At 48.9% G+C, this 14875-nt stretch overlaps 1 protein-coding gene across 2 annotated transcripts in view; it reads left to right on the top strand.

Moving 5' to 3' along the window:
• Positions 1-14533, top strand: part of LOC102461130 (E3 ubiquitin/ISG15 ligase TRIM25-like) — a 31609-nt gene extending 17076 nt beyond the window's left edge. For both annotated transcript variants that reach the window (XM_075903701.2, XM_025178160.3), the window contains exons 5-7: positions 3820-3982; positions 8923-8985; positions 13930-14533. In XM_075903701.2, the coding sequence (XP_075759816.1) occupies positions 3820-3982; positions 8923-8985; positions 13930-14468 (765 nt within the window). In that variant the 3' untranslated portion in view covers positions 14469-14533. The remainder of the gene's footprint in view (positions 1-3819; positions 3983-8922; positions 8986-13929) is intronic.
• The last annotated feature ends 342 nt before the right edge of the window (positions 14534-14875 follow it).

Consider the following 14875-nt stretch of genomic DNA (forward strand, 5'->3'; position numbering starts at 1 on the left):
TCTTCCCTCCGACTGATGTGAAGGGATAAAATAATCTCCAGACTCAGAAGATAGTTAGTTTGCATTTCCTTCCTTTCAGCTAAAGGCTGCTCTTAAATGAGTGTACGTAAAGTCTTTAACTCAAGACTGAGGCTGTGTCTAGACTACACAGTTCTTCTGGAAAAAGATGCAAATTGTGAACTGCAATTCGTGTATCTTTTTCCACTTTTTTTTTTTTGGAAAAGGCTTTTCCGGCATTTGGCCCATCTACACTGGGCCAAATGTCAGAAAAAAAACCTTTTTTGGAACATCCCTTCTTCCTCGTAAAGCTAGGTTTACAGGGATGCTGAAAAAATGTGTCTGCGCTTCCAAAAAATTTTTTGGAAGAGCAGATGTGTTCCTTGGACACAGCAGAGTCTAAACTCTGCAATCTAGAGGTACCCTGAGATAGCTTTCTAGAAGAGAGACTGTAATTCAGAAGGTGGGAGAAGGAGGCAGAAATTATTGAGTGAGGTTCTATGGCTTGTGTTACACACAGAGTCAGTCCAAGTGGTGCCTATTATTAGTTTGTGTTAGAGGAGCAGCCAGAAGCCCTAACGATGTTTGGAGTCTTTGTACAGCATCTAGCAGCAAAAAAACATAGAAAGCAACAGCTGCTGCTACAGAAAACTCATAGTCCAACTAGATAAGGAGTTACCCCCATTTTACAGATGGAAAAACCAAGATATAGTGAGTGTAAATGACTTGCCCATGTTCACACAGAGTCTGTGGGTGCAGCAGCGACAGAACCCAAAATACTGAGTCCAAGGATGCCAAATATTTAATTGGTTGCTAACCATGTTTATAAGATTGACAAGTTCTGGTCTGGCTAAGTGAAAGACAGGAGCTAGCCAATCCAAACAATCACTCAGACACCACCAGATTTTTGTAAAACATCTGGGATGAAGGTAGGGACAAGAGAAACTCACTAAACACACAGAATAGTGATAGAGATGCAGCCATGTTAGTCTGGTCTAGCTGAAACAAAAGACAGGACTATGCAGCACTTTAAAGACTAACAAGATGGTTTATTAGGTGATGAGCTTTCGTGGGCCAGACCCACTTCCTCAGATCATCTGAGGAAGTGGGTCTGGCCCACGAAAGCTCAACACCTAATAAACCATCTTGTTAGTCTTTAAAGTGCTGCATAGTCCTGTCTTTTGTTTCACTAAACATATGGTTCTTTGAGTCTTTATATGGAAGAATCAACAGATGAGAATCTTCTAATTCAAATTTTTATGAGGAACATTGTGCAGCCAAAAGCTTAGCCATGTCAGGCTGCGTAAACAAACTTATCAGTCTGGTTCCTAATTTAGTAAGCTACAAAATAGGGGGAGTGTTTCTCCACAATTCCATCTGAAGGTTTGGAATCTTCCAACCCTCAAAGCAACATGACCACAGCCCCCTTGAGAATGAGTGAACTCCAAAGACCCTGCCTCAAGGCAAGTGGAAATCAACATAGCCTCCCCCTACCCCTCGCCCGAAGTTAACAGAACCAGGCCAAATTTCTAAATCAAAAGAGGCTCAAACTCAGTGTTTTTAAACAGCCTCAGCTTTGGAAATTCATCTGCCAGTGAGACAGTAACAAATTAGACCATTTGAGTAGCCACATCAACCTGTTAATGTTCTTTCAGGCATACACTAGGGCTGTGTCTAGACTGTGTCTAGACTGGCAAGTTTTTCCGCAAAATCATCTCCTTTTGCGGAAAAATTTGCCAGCAGTCTACACTGGCCGCTTGAATTTCCGCAAAAGCACTGATGATCTCATGTAAGATTGTCAGTGCTTTTTGAGGAAATACTAGGCTGCTCCCGTTCGGGCAAAAGTCTTTTTCCGAAAAACTTTTGCGCAAAAGGGCCAGTGTAGACAGAAGAGATTTGTTTTCCACAAAAAAGGGGTATTCCAGCCTGTGCCGAGGCCTGTGCACTATTTAAACCCTATTTTGAGGGCATAAGAGGTACTTAAGTGGTATATCGGCTGCCGAATAGGCTCTCTGCACTGAGGCAAATGCCACCTGCCTCACAGGTAGTGAAACGATGTAACGGGTGGTGAAACGATACGTGTATGGGGCTGCTGAGAGCCACTGAACCAAACGATAAACTCTGGAGATGATGGAAACCTCTTCAAGCCAGGGGGTGGGACAGCAGATGGCACTAAGCTACAGGGAGAGGTAGATATGCTGGAGGACAGGGATAGGTCCAGAGTGACCTAGACAGATTAGAGTATTGGGCCAAAAGAAATCTGATGAGGTTCAACAAGGACAAGTGTAGACTCCTGAACTTGGGACGGAAGAATCCCAAGCATAGTTACAGGCTGGGGACCGAATGGCTAAGTGGCAGTTCGGCAAAGGAGTAACGGTAGTTTGAGGAGTAACGGTAGTTCGAACTAGGAAGCCTAGTTCGAACTACCTAGTTCGTGCCGCGTGTAGCCGCGCGGCACGGGGTTCGAACGAGCGGGGATTTAAAAATGGCGGCGCCCAGTTTATGCAAATGAAGCCCGGGAAATTCAAATCCCGGGCTTCATTTGCAATTGTGGTATGCCTATATTACCCTCCTATTTCAAAATAGGAGGGTAGTGTAGACATACCCTGAGGGATTTGGGTTTGTTTAGTCTTCAGAAGAGAAGAGTGAGGGGGGATTTGATAGCAGCCTTCCACATCCTGAAGGGAGGTTCCAAAGAGGCTGGAGAGAGGCTGTTCACAGTAGTGATGGATGGCAGAATGAGGAGCAATGGTCTCAAGTTACAGTGGGGGAGGTCTAGGTTGGATATTAGGAAAAGCTTTTTCATTAGGAGGGTGGTGAAGCACTGGAATGTGTTACCTAGGGAGGTGGTGGAATCTCCATCCCTAGAGGTTTTTAAGTCTCAGCTTGAGAAAGCTCTGGCTGGGATGATTTAGTTGGGATTGGTCCTGCCTTGGGCAGGGGGCTGGACTTGATGACCTCCTGAGATCTCTTCCAGCTCTATGATTCTATGATTCTATGCTGTACAAGCAGCTGTGCCACATCCTTCTGCATGCACAAACCTTGCAAATATTTCCAGCACAGTTCCATACATTTTCCAAAAAATAAGGGCACGGACACGCACAAGTAGCAGCCTTCCAGTACCAAGATATAAAATGTCTGCTGAAGGTTAAACACTATGCTCCTCTTGACATGGACCCCTTGATACTTACAAACTTTGTCCTTCCTCAGAACTGATTGGTGAGAGGGCTGAAATAGAAAAATTCATTGCAGGCCTGATTCCAGTACACTTAGGGTATGTCTAGATTACATGGCTCTGGCGCCAGAGCCATGTAGATTAGTTTACTAGACATACCCAAATGAAGCAGTGATTTAAATAATCGCCGCTTCATTTAAATTAATAAGGCTGCCGCGCTGAGCCGATCAGCTGTTTGTCGGCTCAGTGCGCTAGTCTGAACACTCCGCGGTCGACATCAAAGACTGTTGACTTCCCCGTTATGCCTCATGGGATAAAGTTTACTGGGGTGGTCAACAAATGTCTTTGATGTCGACCGCGGAGCATCCAGACTAGCGCGCTGAGCCGACAAACAGCTGATCAGCTCAGCGCAGCAGCCTTTTTAATTTAAATGAAGCGGTGATTATTTAAATCGCTGCTTCATTTGGGTATGTCTAGTAAACTAATCTACATGGCTCTGGCGACAGAGCCATGTAGTCTAGACATACCCTTAGTGTCTCTGTGGAGGACGGTACGAGCCCATGGAAGGAAGGGTACCAGCAACCTGCCCTGTGGCATGTTTCAGTGAATGCTGAGGGGACTTTTTAAAAATGTTTCTGCCCTGCTAGGAATTCCCAAAGCTCAAGAAGTTGGGAGCCTGCACGGAACCTGTAGTCAGTCTGAAGTGTGAGGAGAGCTCAAGTTTTGTCAGCCTGAAACAGACTCTGGGGGACCTGAAGGCTCAGCTTGTGATGGTTGGCCTCTGCTTCATCAATAAAATCCTCACAAAAGGTGAGTGAGCTTCTTCCACTGAGAGCTGAATGTTCCCCCTCCTCCCAAAAGGGATTCTCTGGGCGCTGCATCCTGAGATTCTGGTTCCTTGGGATGTACTAGGAACGCCTTCTGTTTACTAATCTCCCAGCACCAAGTCCTGGCCTTGACACCGACATTTTTAGTAGCTGAAATGGGGAATAACCTGCCTTCACCAGGTTTTCAATGGGGAATTCTGTTTTGCCATTGACTATAGACCAGGATGGATATGGTTATGACTCCAGAATATCTCTGTCTCTCCTGTCTAGGATGGTCACCATTTCCTCCCTTGAACTCCTCCCAGGCTATGTCTGGACTGCAGAGCTTTTCTGGGATACCGGAAAAGCTCTGCTGTGTCCAAGGAACGCAGCCGTTTTTTCGGAACAGTTTCTTCTGGCATCCCTGTATTCCTCTCGGTGAGAGGAATAAGGGGTGTTTTGAAAGAGGAGTTTTTTTCCGAAATTTGGCCTTTTATAGACGGGCCAAATTTCAAAAAAGCCTCTTTTGGGGGAAAAAAAAGCAGAAAAAAGATACACAAATTGCGGTTCGCAATTTGCGGATCTTTTTCCGACTTTTCTCTGCAGTGTAGACATAGCCCCCCTCTCAGGAACGGCTCTGAATTTATATCTGGCTGGTCTAGACCATAGGTCAGGTTGGCTCCCTCAATTCTGCTTTGCAGAGTATCAGGGCCGGCCCACAACATTTTGGCACCTGAGGCGGGGAGCTCAAATGACGCCCCCATGCTCCTTTTTCTCCTGCCTGCCTGTTATGTCTCTTGTGCCCTGCTTCCTTCAGCACAGCACTCCACCATCTCTGCATCTAGAGCAGAGAGAATACATATGCACCAGCAGCAGACACAATTTTCTCCATTCTGGGTCCTAGTGGCACCCCCCCCCCCACAGTCTTGGCACCTGAGGCAGCCGCCTCAGTTCACCTCATGGTAAGGCCAGCCCTGCAGAGCATTCAGAGATGGTAGCTACTGGGCATCGAGCAGCACCAGCCTTCTATTGGGAGTCCGAGTGGAGACTCTTTATAGGAGTCATTATAGTCTCTTGAATTGCTTGGCTACCAAGTCACCCACTGGCGTTGAACAGCTCTGTTGCCCATCATTTCATGTGTCCGATTTCAGAGGTACTAACCTCCCATTTCCATCATGGGCCTTTTCTGAAGAGACTCCAGGCCTGAGAAGTCTCATCCCTTGGCTCTATATGGAATCCCCATCTTGGTCTCCCTCAGCTCACTTTCCTATTTAGTACTCATGCTTCTGCCTGCAGAATGTGCTGTCCACATCTACCCATTAACTTCTAGATGGTGGCACTAGAAAGGGGGCTGGAGTCCAGGGTGGGGCTCCCTCCTCTTGCTCCAGTCAGAACGGAGTCTCATTCTACCCGGGATCAGTTCCTGGACTGGCGTGCGTTAGAAGAGCTCTATTCACTTCAGTGGACCTATGACCACGTCCACCACTTCCTTTCCATGCCAGCCTCCAGTGACTACCAAGGAACCTCAAAAATTGAGGAAGAAGGGATCTTAAGCAAAAGGGGTTTTTTGCGCAACAAGGCGCCATCTACACAGTGCTTTTTTGTGCAAAAACCTCTTCCACAAAAAGGATCAGAAGAAAATATGCAAATGAGAGCATGAGATATGCAAATGAGCACTCTATTTGCATTTTCTCTTCCGGAAAAATTTCTTAGTGTAGCTGTAGCCCTACGGGTAGCTGGTGTTTTCTCCAGCCTGGCCAGCCCTAGCTTTATCAGTACTTCACGGGTATTCATTCCTATTTATGTTTTTCCTGAAAGATGCAAACAGAAAATAAACTGCAACCTTTGACTGTTCCCAGCCACTTAAAACTATGACCCCAGAGCGTAAAGTGCGACTCTCGTTTCAGATGGCCAGCTGTGTATAAATCCTGCCCACTATGCCACTATGGCACGTCAGGGTGCAAAGCAGACCAAGGAGGGGCCGTGCCACCCCTAACGGAGAAGCCGACAAAAAAAAGAGGGACACACTTCACTCATGCAACTCATGGTGCCAGGGTTCCCCTCACCAAATTAACTCTTCTGGGGCCACTCTAGGCTATGGGGAGGTTCAATATGTGGGAGGGTGCTGCCAGGGAGTGGGCTCAGTTGGAGGTGTGGGGTCTGGGCAGGAGGTAGGATGCAGGAGTGGGTTGGAGGTGCGGGGTCTGGGCGGGGGTAGGGTGCAGGAGTGGGTTGGAGGTGTGGGGTTTGGGCAGGAGGTAGGGTGCAGGAGTGGGTTGGAGGTGCGGGGTCTGGGCGGGGGTAGGGTGCAGGAGCGGGTTGGAGGTGCGGGATTTGGGCGGGGGTAGGGTGCAGGAGCGGGTTGGAGGTGCGGGATTTGGGCGGAGGTAGGGTGCAGGAGCGGGTTGGAGGTGCGGGGTTTGGGCAGGAGGTAGGGTGCAGGAGTGGGTTGGAGGTGCGGGGTCTGGGCAGGAGGTAGGGTGCAGGAGCGGGTTGGAGGTGAGGGGTTTGGGCGGGTGTAGGGTGCAGGAGCGGGTTGGAGGTGCAGGGTTTGGGCGGGGGTAGGGTGCAGGAGTGGGTTGGAGGTGCGGGGTTTGGGCAGAAGGTAGGGTGCAGGAGTGGGTTGGAGGTGCGGGTCTGGGCAGGAGGAAGGGTGCAGGAGCGGGTTGGAGGTGCGGGGTCTGGGCAGGAGGTAGGGTGCAGGAGTGGGTTGGAGGTGCGGGGTCTGGGCAGGAGGTAGGGTGCAGGAGCGGGTTGGAGGTGCGGGGTTTGGGCAGGAGGTAGGGTGCAGGAGTGGGTTGGAGGTGCGGGGTCTGGGCAGGAGGTAGGGTGCAGGAGTGGGTTGGAGGTGTGGGGTCTGGGCAGGAGGTAGGGTGCAGGAGCGGGTTGGAGGTGCGGGGTTTGGGCGGGGGTAGGGTGCAGGAGTGGGTTGGAGGAGCGGGGTTTGGACAGGAGGTAGGGTGCAGGAGTGGGTTGGAGGTGCAGGGTTTGGGCAGGAGGTAGGGTGCAGGAGTGGGTTGGAGGTGCGGGGTCTGGGCAGGAGGTAGGGTGCAGGAGTGGGTTGGAGGTGCGGGGTCTGGGCAGGAGGTAGGGTGCAGGAGCGGGTTGGAGGTGCGGGGCTTGGGCAGGAGGTAGGGTGCAGGAGCGGGTTGGAGGTGCGGGGTCTGGGCAGGAGGTAGGGTGCAGGAGCGGGTTGGAAGTGCGGGGTCTGGGCAGGAGGTAGGGTGCAGGAGCGGGTTGGAGGTGCGGGGTCTGGGCAGGAGGTAGGGTGCAGGAGCGGGTTGGAGGTGCGGGGTCTGGGCAGGAGGTAGGGTGCAGGAGCGGGTTGGAGGTGCGGGGTCTGGGCAGGAGGTAGGGTGCAGGAGCGGGTTGGAGGTGCGGGGTCTGGGCAGGAGGTAGGGTGCAGGAGCGGGTTGGAGGTGCGGGGTTTGGGCGGGGGTAGGGTGCAGGAGTGGGTTGGAGGTGCGGGGTTTGGGCGGGGGTAGGGTGCAGGAGTGGGTTGGAGGTGCGGGGTTTGGGCAGGAGGTAGGGTGCAGGAGCAGGTTGGAGGTGCGGGGTTTGGGCGGGGGTAGGGTGCAGGAGTGGGTTGGAGGTGCGGGGTTTGGGCAGGAGGTAGGGTGCAGGAGCGGGCTGGAGGTGCGGGGTTTGGGCAGGAGGTAGGGTGCAGGAGTGGGTTGGAGGTGCGGGGTCTGGGCAGGAGGTAGGGTGCAGGAGCGGGTTGGAGGTGCGGGGTTTGGGCAGGAGGTAGGGTGCAGGAGTGGGTTGGAGGTGCGGGGTCTGGGCAGGAGGTAGGGTGCAGGAGTGGGTTGGAGGTGCGGGGTTTGGGCAGGAGGTAGGGTGCAGGAGTGGGTTGGAGGTGCGGGGTCTGGGCAGGAGGTAGGGTGCAGGAGTGGGTTGGAGGTGCGGGGTTTGGGCAGGAGGTAGGGTGCAGGAGTGGGTTGGAGGTGCGGGGTCTGGGCAGGAGGTAGGGTGCAGGAGCAGGTTGGAGGTGCGGGGTTTGGGCAGGAGGTAGGGTGCAGGAGTGGGTTGGAGGTGCGGGGTCTGGGCAGGAGGTAGGGTGCAGGAGTGGGTTGGAGGTGCGGGGTTTGGGCAGGAGGTAGGGTGCAGGAGCGGGTTGGAGGTGCGGGGTCTGGGCAGGAGGTAGGGTGCAGGAGTGGGTTGGATGTGCGGGGTCTGGGCCGGAGGTAGGGTGTAGGGGTGGGTTGGAGGTGCGGGGTCTGGGCAGGAGGTAGGGTGCAGGAGTGGGTTGGAGGTGCAGGGTTTGGGCAGGAGGTAGGGTGCAGGAGCGGGTTGGACGTCCGGGGTCTGGGCAGGAGGTAGGGTGCAGGAGTGGGTTGGACGTGCGGGGTCTGGGCAGGAGGTAGGGTGCGGGAGGAAAGCTGCCCTGCACTTGCAGCCCACCCCACCCTGCTGCTTCCATTGGCCGTGATTCCTGGCCAAAAGAAGTGACAGGAGTGGAGCTCCAGGCAAGCATAGGGACAGAGTTTCCATGTGCTGGATTTCCCTAGCCGGAGGTGGGAAGGGGAAAAGCAGCATGCAGAGCCATTTCCTCCCCCGCCAGGCAGAGAAGGCAATGCACGGGCATTAGCACCAGTTCCCCACTGCTTCCCCTTGCAGCAAGGAGCCAGTGCTCATCCTCCAGCCACATGGGGGACCACTGAGGCTTGGAGACTCCCTGTGGGGCTGGATCACCAGGCACCAGCTCCCTGCACTACAGGTGGGGGTAAGTCCCAAGCTTTGCCAGCCAGAGAAGGCAAATCGGGGGCTGGATCTGCCCTGCAGGCCATAGGTTCCCCATCCCTGCCTTAACAGAACATTTTTCAATCTGTAGAACACTTCATTTTGGGAAACCCCCCTCCCCACACCTATGTGATCCAAAGCTCACACATCCCTCTGCACTTCCCAAGCAGCATAAACCCCTGCGGTGTGTCTTTCATCTTACAGGAATAACAATGCTACCCTATGAGGTGATACCAGCAGATGTGGAAAGGAAGAGCCTCCTGAAATGTAGGTGTCAAGTACTAAGTTTGACCTTTTTTTCCACAGTCGTCTTCTTCTGGCTTCTGGGGAGGGGTAGCGTAACTGCTAGCCTGTCCTCAGCGGAAGCAACTCAGCGAGCTGAAGTTGCTGTAGTTTGACACAAGACTGGGCAGGCCAGCCAAAGATGCAGCAAAATGTTTGTTTGTTGTGAGAGCTTCACAAGTTGTGGGGAGCAGACACGGGCCAGGGCAGCAGCACTCCAGACACAGCTGTACTCTGTCAGGCAACATGTGGTCTCTCTGTGGAGTTATAAAAGTTAGTCCGGACTTGTAAATTTAAAAAATGGCGACCGGCTGGGAAGATGCAAATCAAGCGCAGGATATTTAAATCCCGGGCTTGATTTGCAACTTCAAATGCTTACATTAGCCTCCCTAGTTCGAACTAGGGGACTAGTGTAGACATACCCAAACCACTTACTGGAACACAGTCCCATGACTGGTGCCTGCTTCCACAGAGTTCCTAGGAGAAATGCATTGGCAGACCAGCAAGAAGGTGCCCTGCAAACACCCTCTGTTGTAGGGAGTCTAGCTAGCAGGCACATGGTCAAAATATCTGGCTCTGTGCAGCCACATCCTGCCTGCAGGAATGTCCAGGATACCAGGTGTGCTGGGGTGCTCCTAAGCCGGTGTGGGGAACCTTTTTTGGGTCAAGGGACGCAGATCCATAGAAAAATCAGTTAGGGGTGGGAGCGCTGGCCCACAGAAAAATTAGTCGGGAGCCGCACACAAGTGAGAAGAAAAAAAAACATACTGAGGTGGCCCCTGACTAAGAAGGAGAAAGACACTCTTCGCATTCTCCTCACATTCTCATACTCCAGAGCTTTGGAGGCCCAGACGAGTAGATTTTGTGTGCTCCAACCCTGCAGGGGATCGCAGGGTGCTGGAGCACCAGCACGGGCTCCCCATTGCTGAGGGGGGGAGCCCTGAGCCTCAGGGGCCGGATCCAGGCAAACTACCCCTGAGCCAGCTATTCTACAACCCATAGAGACTTTTTCATCTGGAATACGAGCCATGACAGCTCTAAACTATGTCAGGGGCCAAACTAGCCCTCACCACTCAGGAATCAATTTTACCCATTGACTCTTGAAATAGGAAATATACTGGTGTCCTTCCAATCAATTTACTAGTTGCATCATGTTTAAACAATATCAGACTAAAGCAAAGGTTGCCTGACCTGTAGTTTTACTGTTAATATCAAAGTATCTAGACCTGGAAGATGCCATTAGGTCAAGTATAACCCAAAATTTCAGTTTTGGGTTTAAAAAAAAGTTGTACAGAAACTCGAGACCAAAAGCCATGTTTCTATGGATTTTTTTTTTTTTTTTGAATTCTAATGGCAACAGGTTCTGTGGTTCTTGAATCCCAAGTGCCAATGCATTCTGGGATAAAACTGAACTTGAAATAGACTTGGTAGGAGCTGGCAGAACAAAAGTGATATTGACAAGTCTAAGATGAGGGAAATGCAAAAAGCAAAAGGAGTACAGTAACAAGTGAGTTAGATTATTACAATTGATAACATTTTAAAAATCTAAATCGTGTGTAATATAAGCAGGGGTATTTTTTAAAAAACACTAACAATGTTCCTTTAATTATTAGTGTAGTTTTGATGAGAGGTCATGTTAGCAATGAGGGCCTGCTTTTGAAATATTCTCTCTAATTTGGAAGGTACAATTGTCTGTTCTCAGGGGCGGGGTTTCCAACTGCATATAACTGAAGGCACAAATGATAACATTTAGCAGTTTAAGTATTTGATTTGGGGGCACAATATAGTAACTGGATTTAGTCTATCATTTTCAACTGCAATTAATTATAGGTCTAATCTGTGCTTGCAGAATTACAAACTGGGTTCAGATGGATATAAAAAATAGCCCTTTGTATTCAGAACAGAGCAAAAAGAGTTTTCTTAAACTGGCCTAAAGACAGATTTTTCTGCTTTGCCTTAAAAATACCTTAGAAAGTACTTTAAAAACAAAACAAAACCCATATAACTCATCTCTGCTTAGTACTAGGAGTTTGATCTTTCTATCTATCCTGAACTGGATGTACCATATCTAATAAAAAGAAATTATTAAGAGGAAAAGTGATAAGTAATAATGGTATTGGTTACAGATGTAAAGTTAACTGTTGCACAAAAGAGAATTCAAGAGTAAAGATAGTTTTGGACCAATTTTTTTTCCAATACAAATCCTAAAGCGAAGGGAAATATTTTAATTGTCTTAATTATCAAAAGGGTTTTGTTTTAATTAAAGTTTCCCCAGTAACCTAAACACTGCAGAACTATCCTGGAGAGTGAAACTGACTAGAATTATTTTCATTGGCTGAATGAGATGCAAAAAGTTAGCCTACAAAATAAATAATGAAAGGTTCTAAGTGGAGATTATCTTGGGTTGAGGGGAGAAATTGAGCTCAATTTTGCATTTGGCTGCAAAGGGGGAGCAGGATCAGATCCTATATGCATAACTTCTTGATTAGAGAGATAAGGGAAGTGATGTTTTATAGGACTTTTATATTGTTATGGAAGAGATGACATTTAAAGAGATGATAGTTAAAGTTGCCAAATCTATTCCACACCCCTATTTTTATAGTTATTCAGAACTTCTTGAAACTCCCTCTTTTCGGGCTAAATCATTTTTTTTTTAAATGATTGTTTTGGCTTCAAAGTCAATTTTGTTCAAAAAATCAGATTGGCTTGTTGAAGCTCAAAAAGAACGGGAGAAATAATACTTATGAAAGATAATAATTTTGCAGGTTTTTGAAGCAACTCTACAGCCAAATTGCTCAAGATAGAAACTGAGCTTTGCTATGTCAACAGTCCTCAGTGAGAAGAGTCCAAGTGCTTCAGTGAAAACTGGTCTTGTTTTGACTGAAAAAAAATGGACTGTGTAACTGAGCCAGGACATCTTACAGTGGGGGTTAGCTAGGCTAATGAAGGACATGACCATATCCCCATTGACATGGATGGGAGCAGATTTAGACCCTGAGTGAAGTTATGGAAAGCTGAAAGCCTCGTGTACATGAAGCTAAGCTAGTAGAACAGTGAACAAACAGCAAGCTGAAGGTGTGGAGAGATCAGATAGAGCTGCCACTCCCCTTTTAAGGGTCACAGGAGGGAGACCTGCTGTGATTCACTCTAGGAATTGGAAGGAGAAGGATTGTTGTCCCCCATACACCAGTTAAGTTGCACAGTAGAGAGGATTCCTCCTAAATTATCTGGAACAGAGTGTTCCTGGAGGTATCTAGCTACAAAATTTCATATTATGGAATTTTACACCTGTTATAATCAATTTGTAAGCCAATTTGCATAGCTACTGCTATAGCATAAGTATCAGAGGGGTAGCCGTGTTAGTCTGAATCTGCATAAACAACAAGAAGTCCCGTGGCACCTTATAGACTAACAGATTTATTGGAGCATAAGCTTTTGTGGGCAAAGACCCCACTTCGTCAGAGGCATGGCTGACAAAGTGGGTCTTTTTGCCCATGAAAGCTTACACTCCAATAGATCTGTTAGTCTATAAGGTGCCACAGGACTTCTCGTTGTTATGCTATAGCATAGTGGCTGCTGCTACAGCAAACTAGCCACATTCAACCAGCCAAATAGCCACATGTGGTTAGTGGCTAGTGTGTTGGACACCATAGCAATAGATCATCAAAAGTTCTGGAGTCAAAAGTGCCTTTGTTTTATTGGGGGGCACATGACATTTTCTTGCACAAAGTGCATACTTTTACCTACACAGCACAACACAGAAGAGTAACAAAAAGTGTTCATGGTGTTATTTGTATAATCATAGCACCTAGGAGGCCCAGCCTATTGTATTACCCATTGTAGGAACCAAACAAAAAAGAACAGTTCCACCTCTTTGGAGTTTACAATCTAAGCATAAGGTAAGAGTAGTGATGGATACAGGCGAGAAGCACAAGTAATTAAACAATACATTATGATCTACATAGACCACTTGAATTTACAGCTAAAGCCAGGTCTACATTAGGGGAGAAAGCTAATCTAAGATACACAACTTAGGTCAAATTTCTGCAGCGTCCTCACTGCAGGAGAGGAGAAACTCTCCCGTCAACTTCCCTTATTCCTCATGACCTCATGGAGTACTGGGTCAATGGGGGCACGATCAGCAGTTGATTTAGCAGGTCCTTACTAGACCCACTAAATCGAACCCTCCGCAGCGTAGATCTCCCAGTAAATGGGATAAGCCCTCAGGCTCTGATCTGGAGCTCCATCTGTTACCAGCTATTTCAGGTTACTTCTGTGGCAGAAGGGAAGCCTGTCCCTTTCTCAAGCAGTAGTATAATGTTTGTACATACTGAGAGGGCCCTCAGCGCTGATTAGAACACAGGCAGCAGCCCGTGTGTCTCTCACACCAGGGAAAAGGCTGGTGTACTGAAGTCAGAGTAACACTGGTGTAATGCTACTATAGGAGAGAAGAAATATGCAACATAGTCCTTTCCCAAACATCTTGCACTAAAAAAATCCAGTACCTGCCTATGACATGACCACCACTTCTCTTACCACTAAAGGCAAGACCTCTGTGGAGAGAGGAAACAGCCCCTTGGCCCCTCCATAGGAGGAATGGCTACTCTCAGTTCCTTCAGCCTAGTGTTCCACACCCTTCTGGGTGGAGAATAGCACTCCTGGAGGAGGGAATAGCTCAGTGGTTTGAGCATTGGCCTGCTGAACTCAGGGTTGTGAGTTCAATCTTTGAGGGGGGCCATTTAGGGATCGGGGCAAATCTGTCAGGGATGGTACTTGGTCTTGCTGTGAGGGCAGGGGGCTGGACTCAATGACCTCTTAAGATCTCCATATTATATAGGCTGAGCAGGACATGCAATTTCAGACGTCCCTCTTCACACCCATCAGGAATGAATTCACTTTGTCTGTATCTCCTTTTGTCTCCTGTGACAGACTACTGCAATCTGAACTTTGACAGCAACACCGCCAATGAGGAGCTCTTGCTGTTCAAGGAGACCCACTCTGTGCTGAACATGGGCATCCTGCTGGAGTCTTTCTTCGGGTCCTGCCAGGGATTCAACCACTGGCCACAGGTCTTGTGTACCCGCAGCTTGTGCGAGGGCTGCCATTACTGGGAGATAGAGATCTCAAACTCATGGGTCTGCTTGGGAGCCACCTATAGTTACTTGCACAAGACTGGGAAGAGCTGCATCTTTTACCTGATAGGTCGGAATGACACCTCATGGTGCTTGGAGTGGGACTCCTTGAAGTTCTCTGTCTGGCACAACAACATCCAAGCCGTGGTGAAGGGCAGCTATTACAAGACCATTGGCATCTTCTTGGACTATGCTGCTGGTTCCCTGACTTTCTATGGTGTCTCCAGCACCATGAACCTCATCTACCGCTTCGTGACTACGTTCACAGAGCCACTGTATCCTGCCATCATGGTTGGCAGTGGTGGCTCCGTGACCTTGAAGCAGCATCCAGAGTAAGAGCAGATTTGTTCCCTGTAGCCCATGGGGGTTCTTTGTTGCTAATAAAATTCACTTCTACCTTATGGCTGCAGAGGTGGTTTTTGTAATTGCTTGAGTCCAGGTAAGAGCAGGTGACATGTAAATGGTGTTTATACCTAATATTCCCCTGGCAGATGTTCACTGACTACTGGGGGTTATCTGGAGGTGGCATGGAACTGTCATCCACCTGTCTATGCCAGCCTTTTCTTTATACACCATTTCTCCTTGATGCTCCACTATCTTGTCATTCTAAAGATGCTGGGAATCAGTACTCCTGGGTTTTATTATTTGTGTGGCCACTAACTCACTGTATGAGTTTGAGCAAGTTGTGTAACCTTTCTGTTCCTTGTTTCTCCTCTGCTCTCCCAATACACGTGTGTTTTGCA

The sequence above is a fragment of the Pelodiscus sinensis genome, chromosome 20 (assembly GCF_052426305.1).
Source record: "Pelodiscus sinensis isolate ZL-2025 chromosome 20, ASM5242630v1, whole genome shotgun sequence".
Lineage (NCBI taxonomy): Eukaryota > Metazoa > Chordata > Testudines > Trionychidae > Pelodiscus > Pelodiscus sinensis.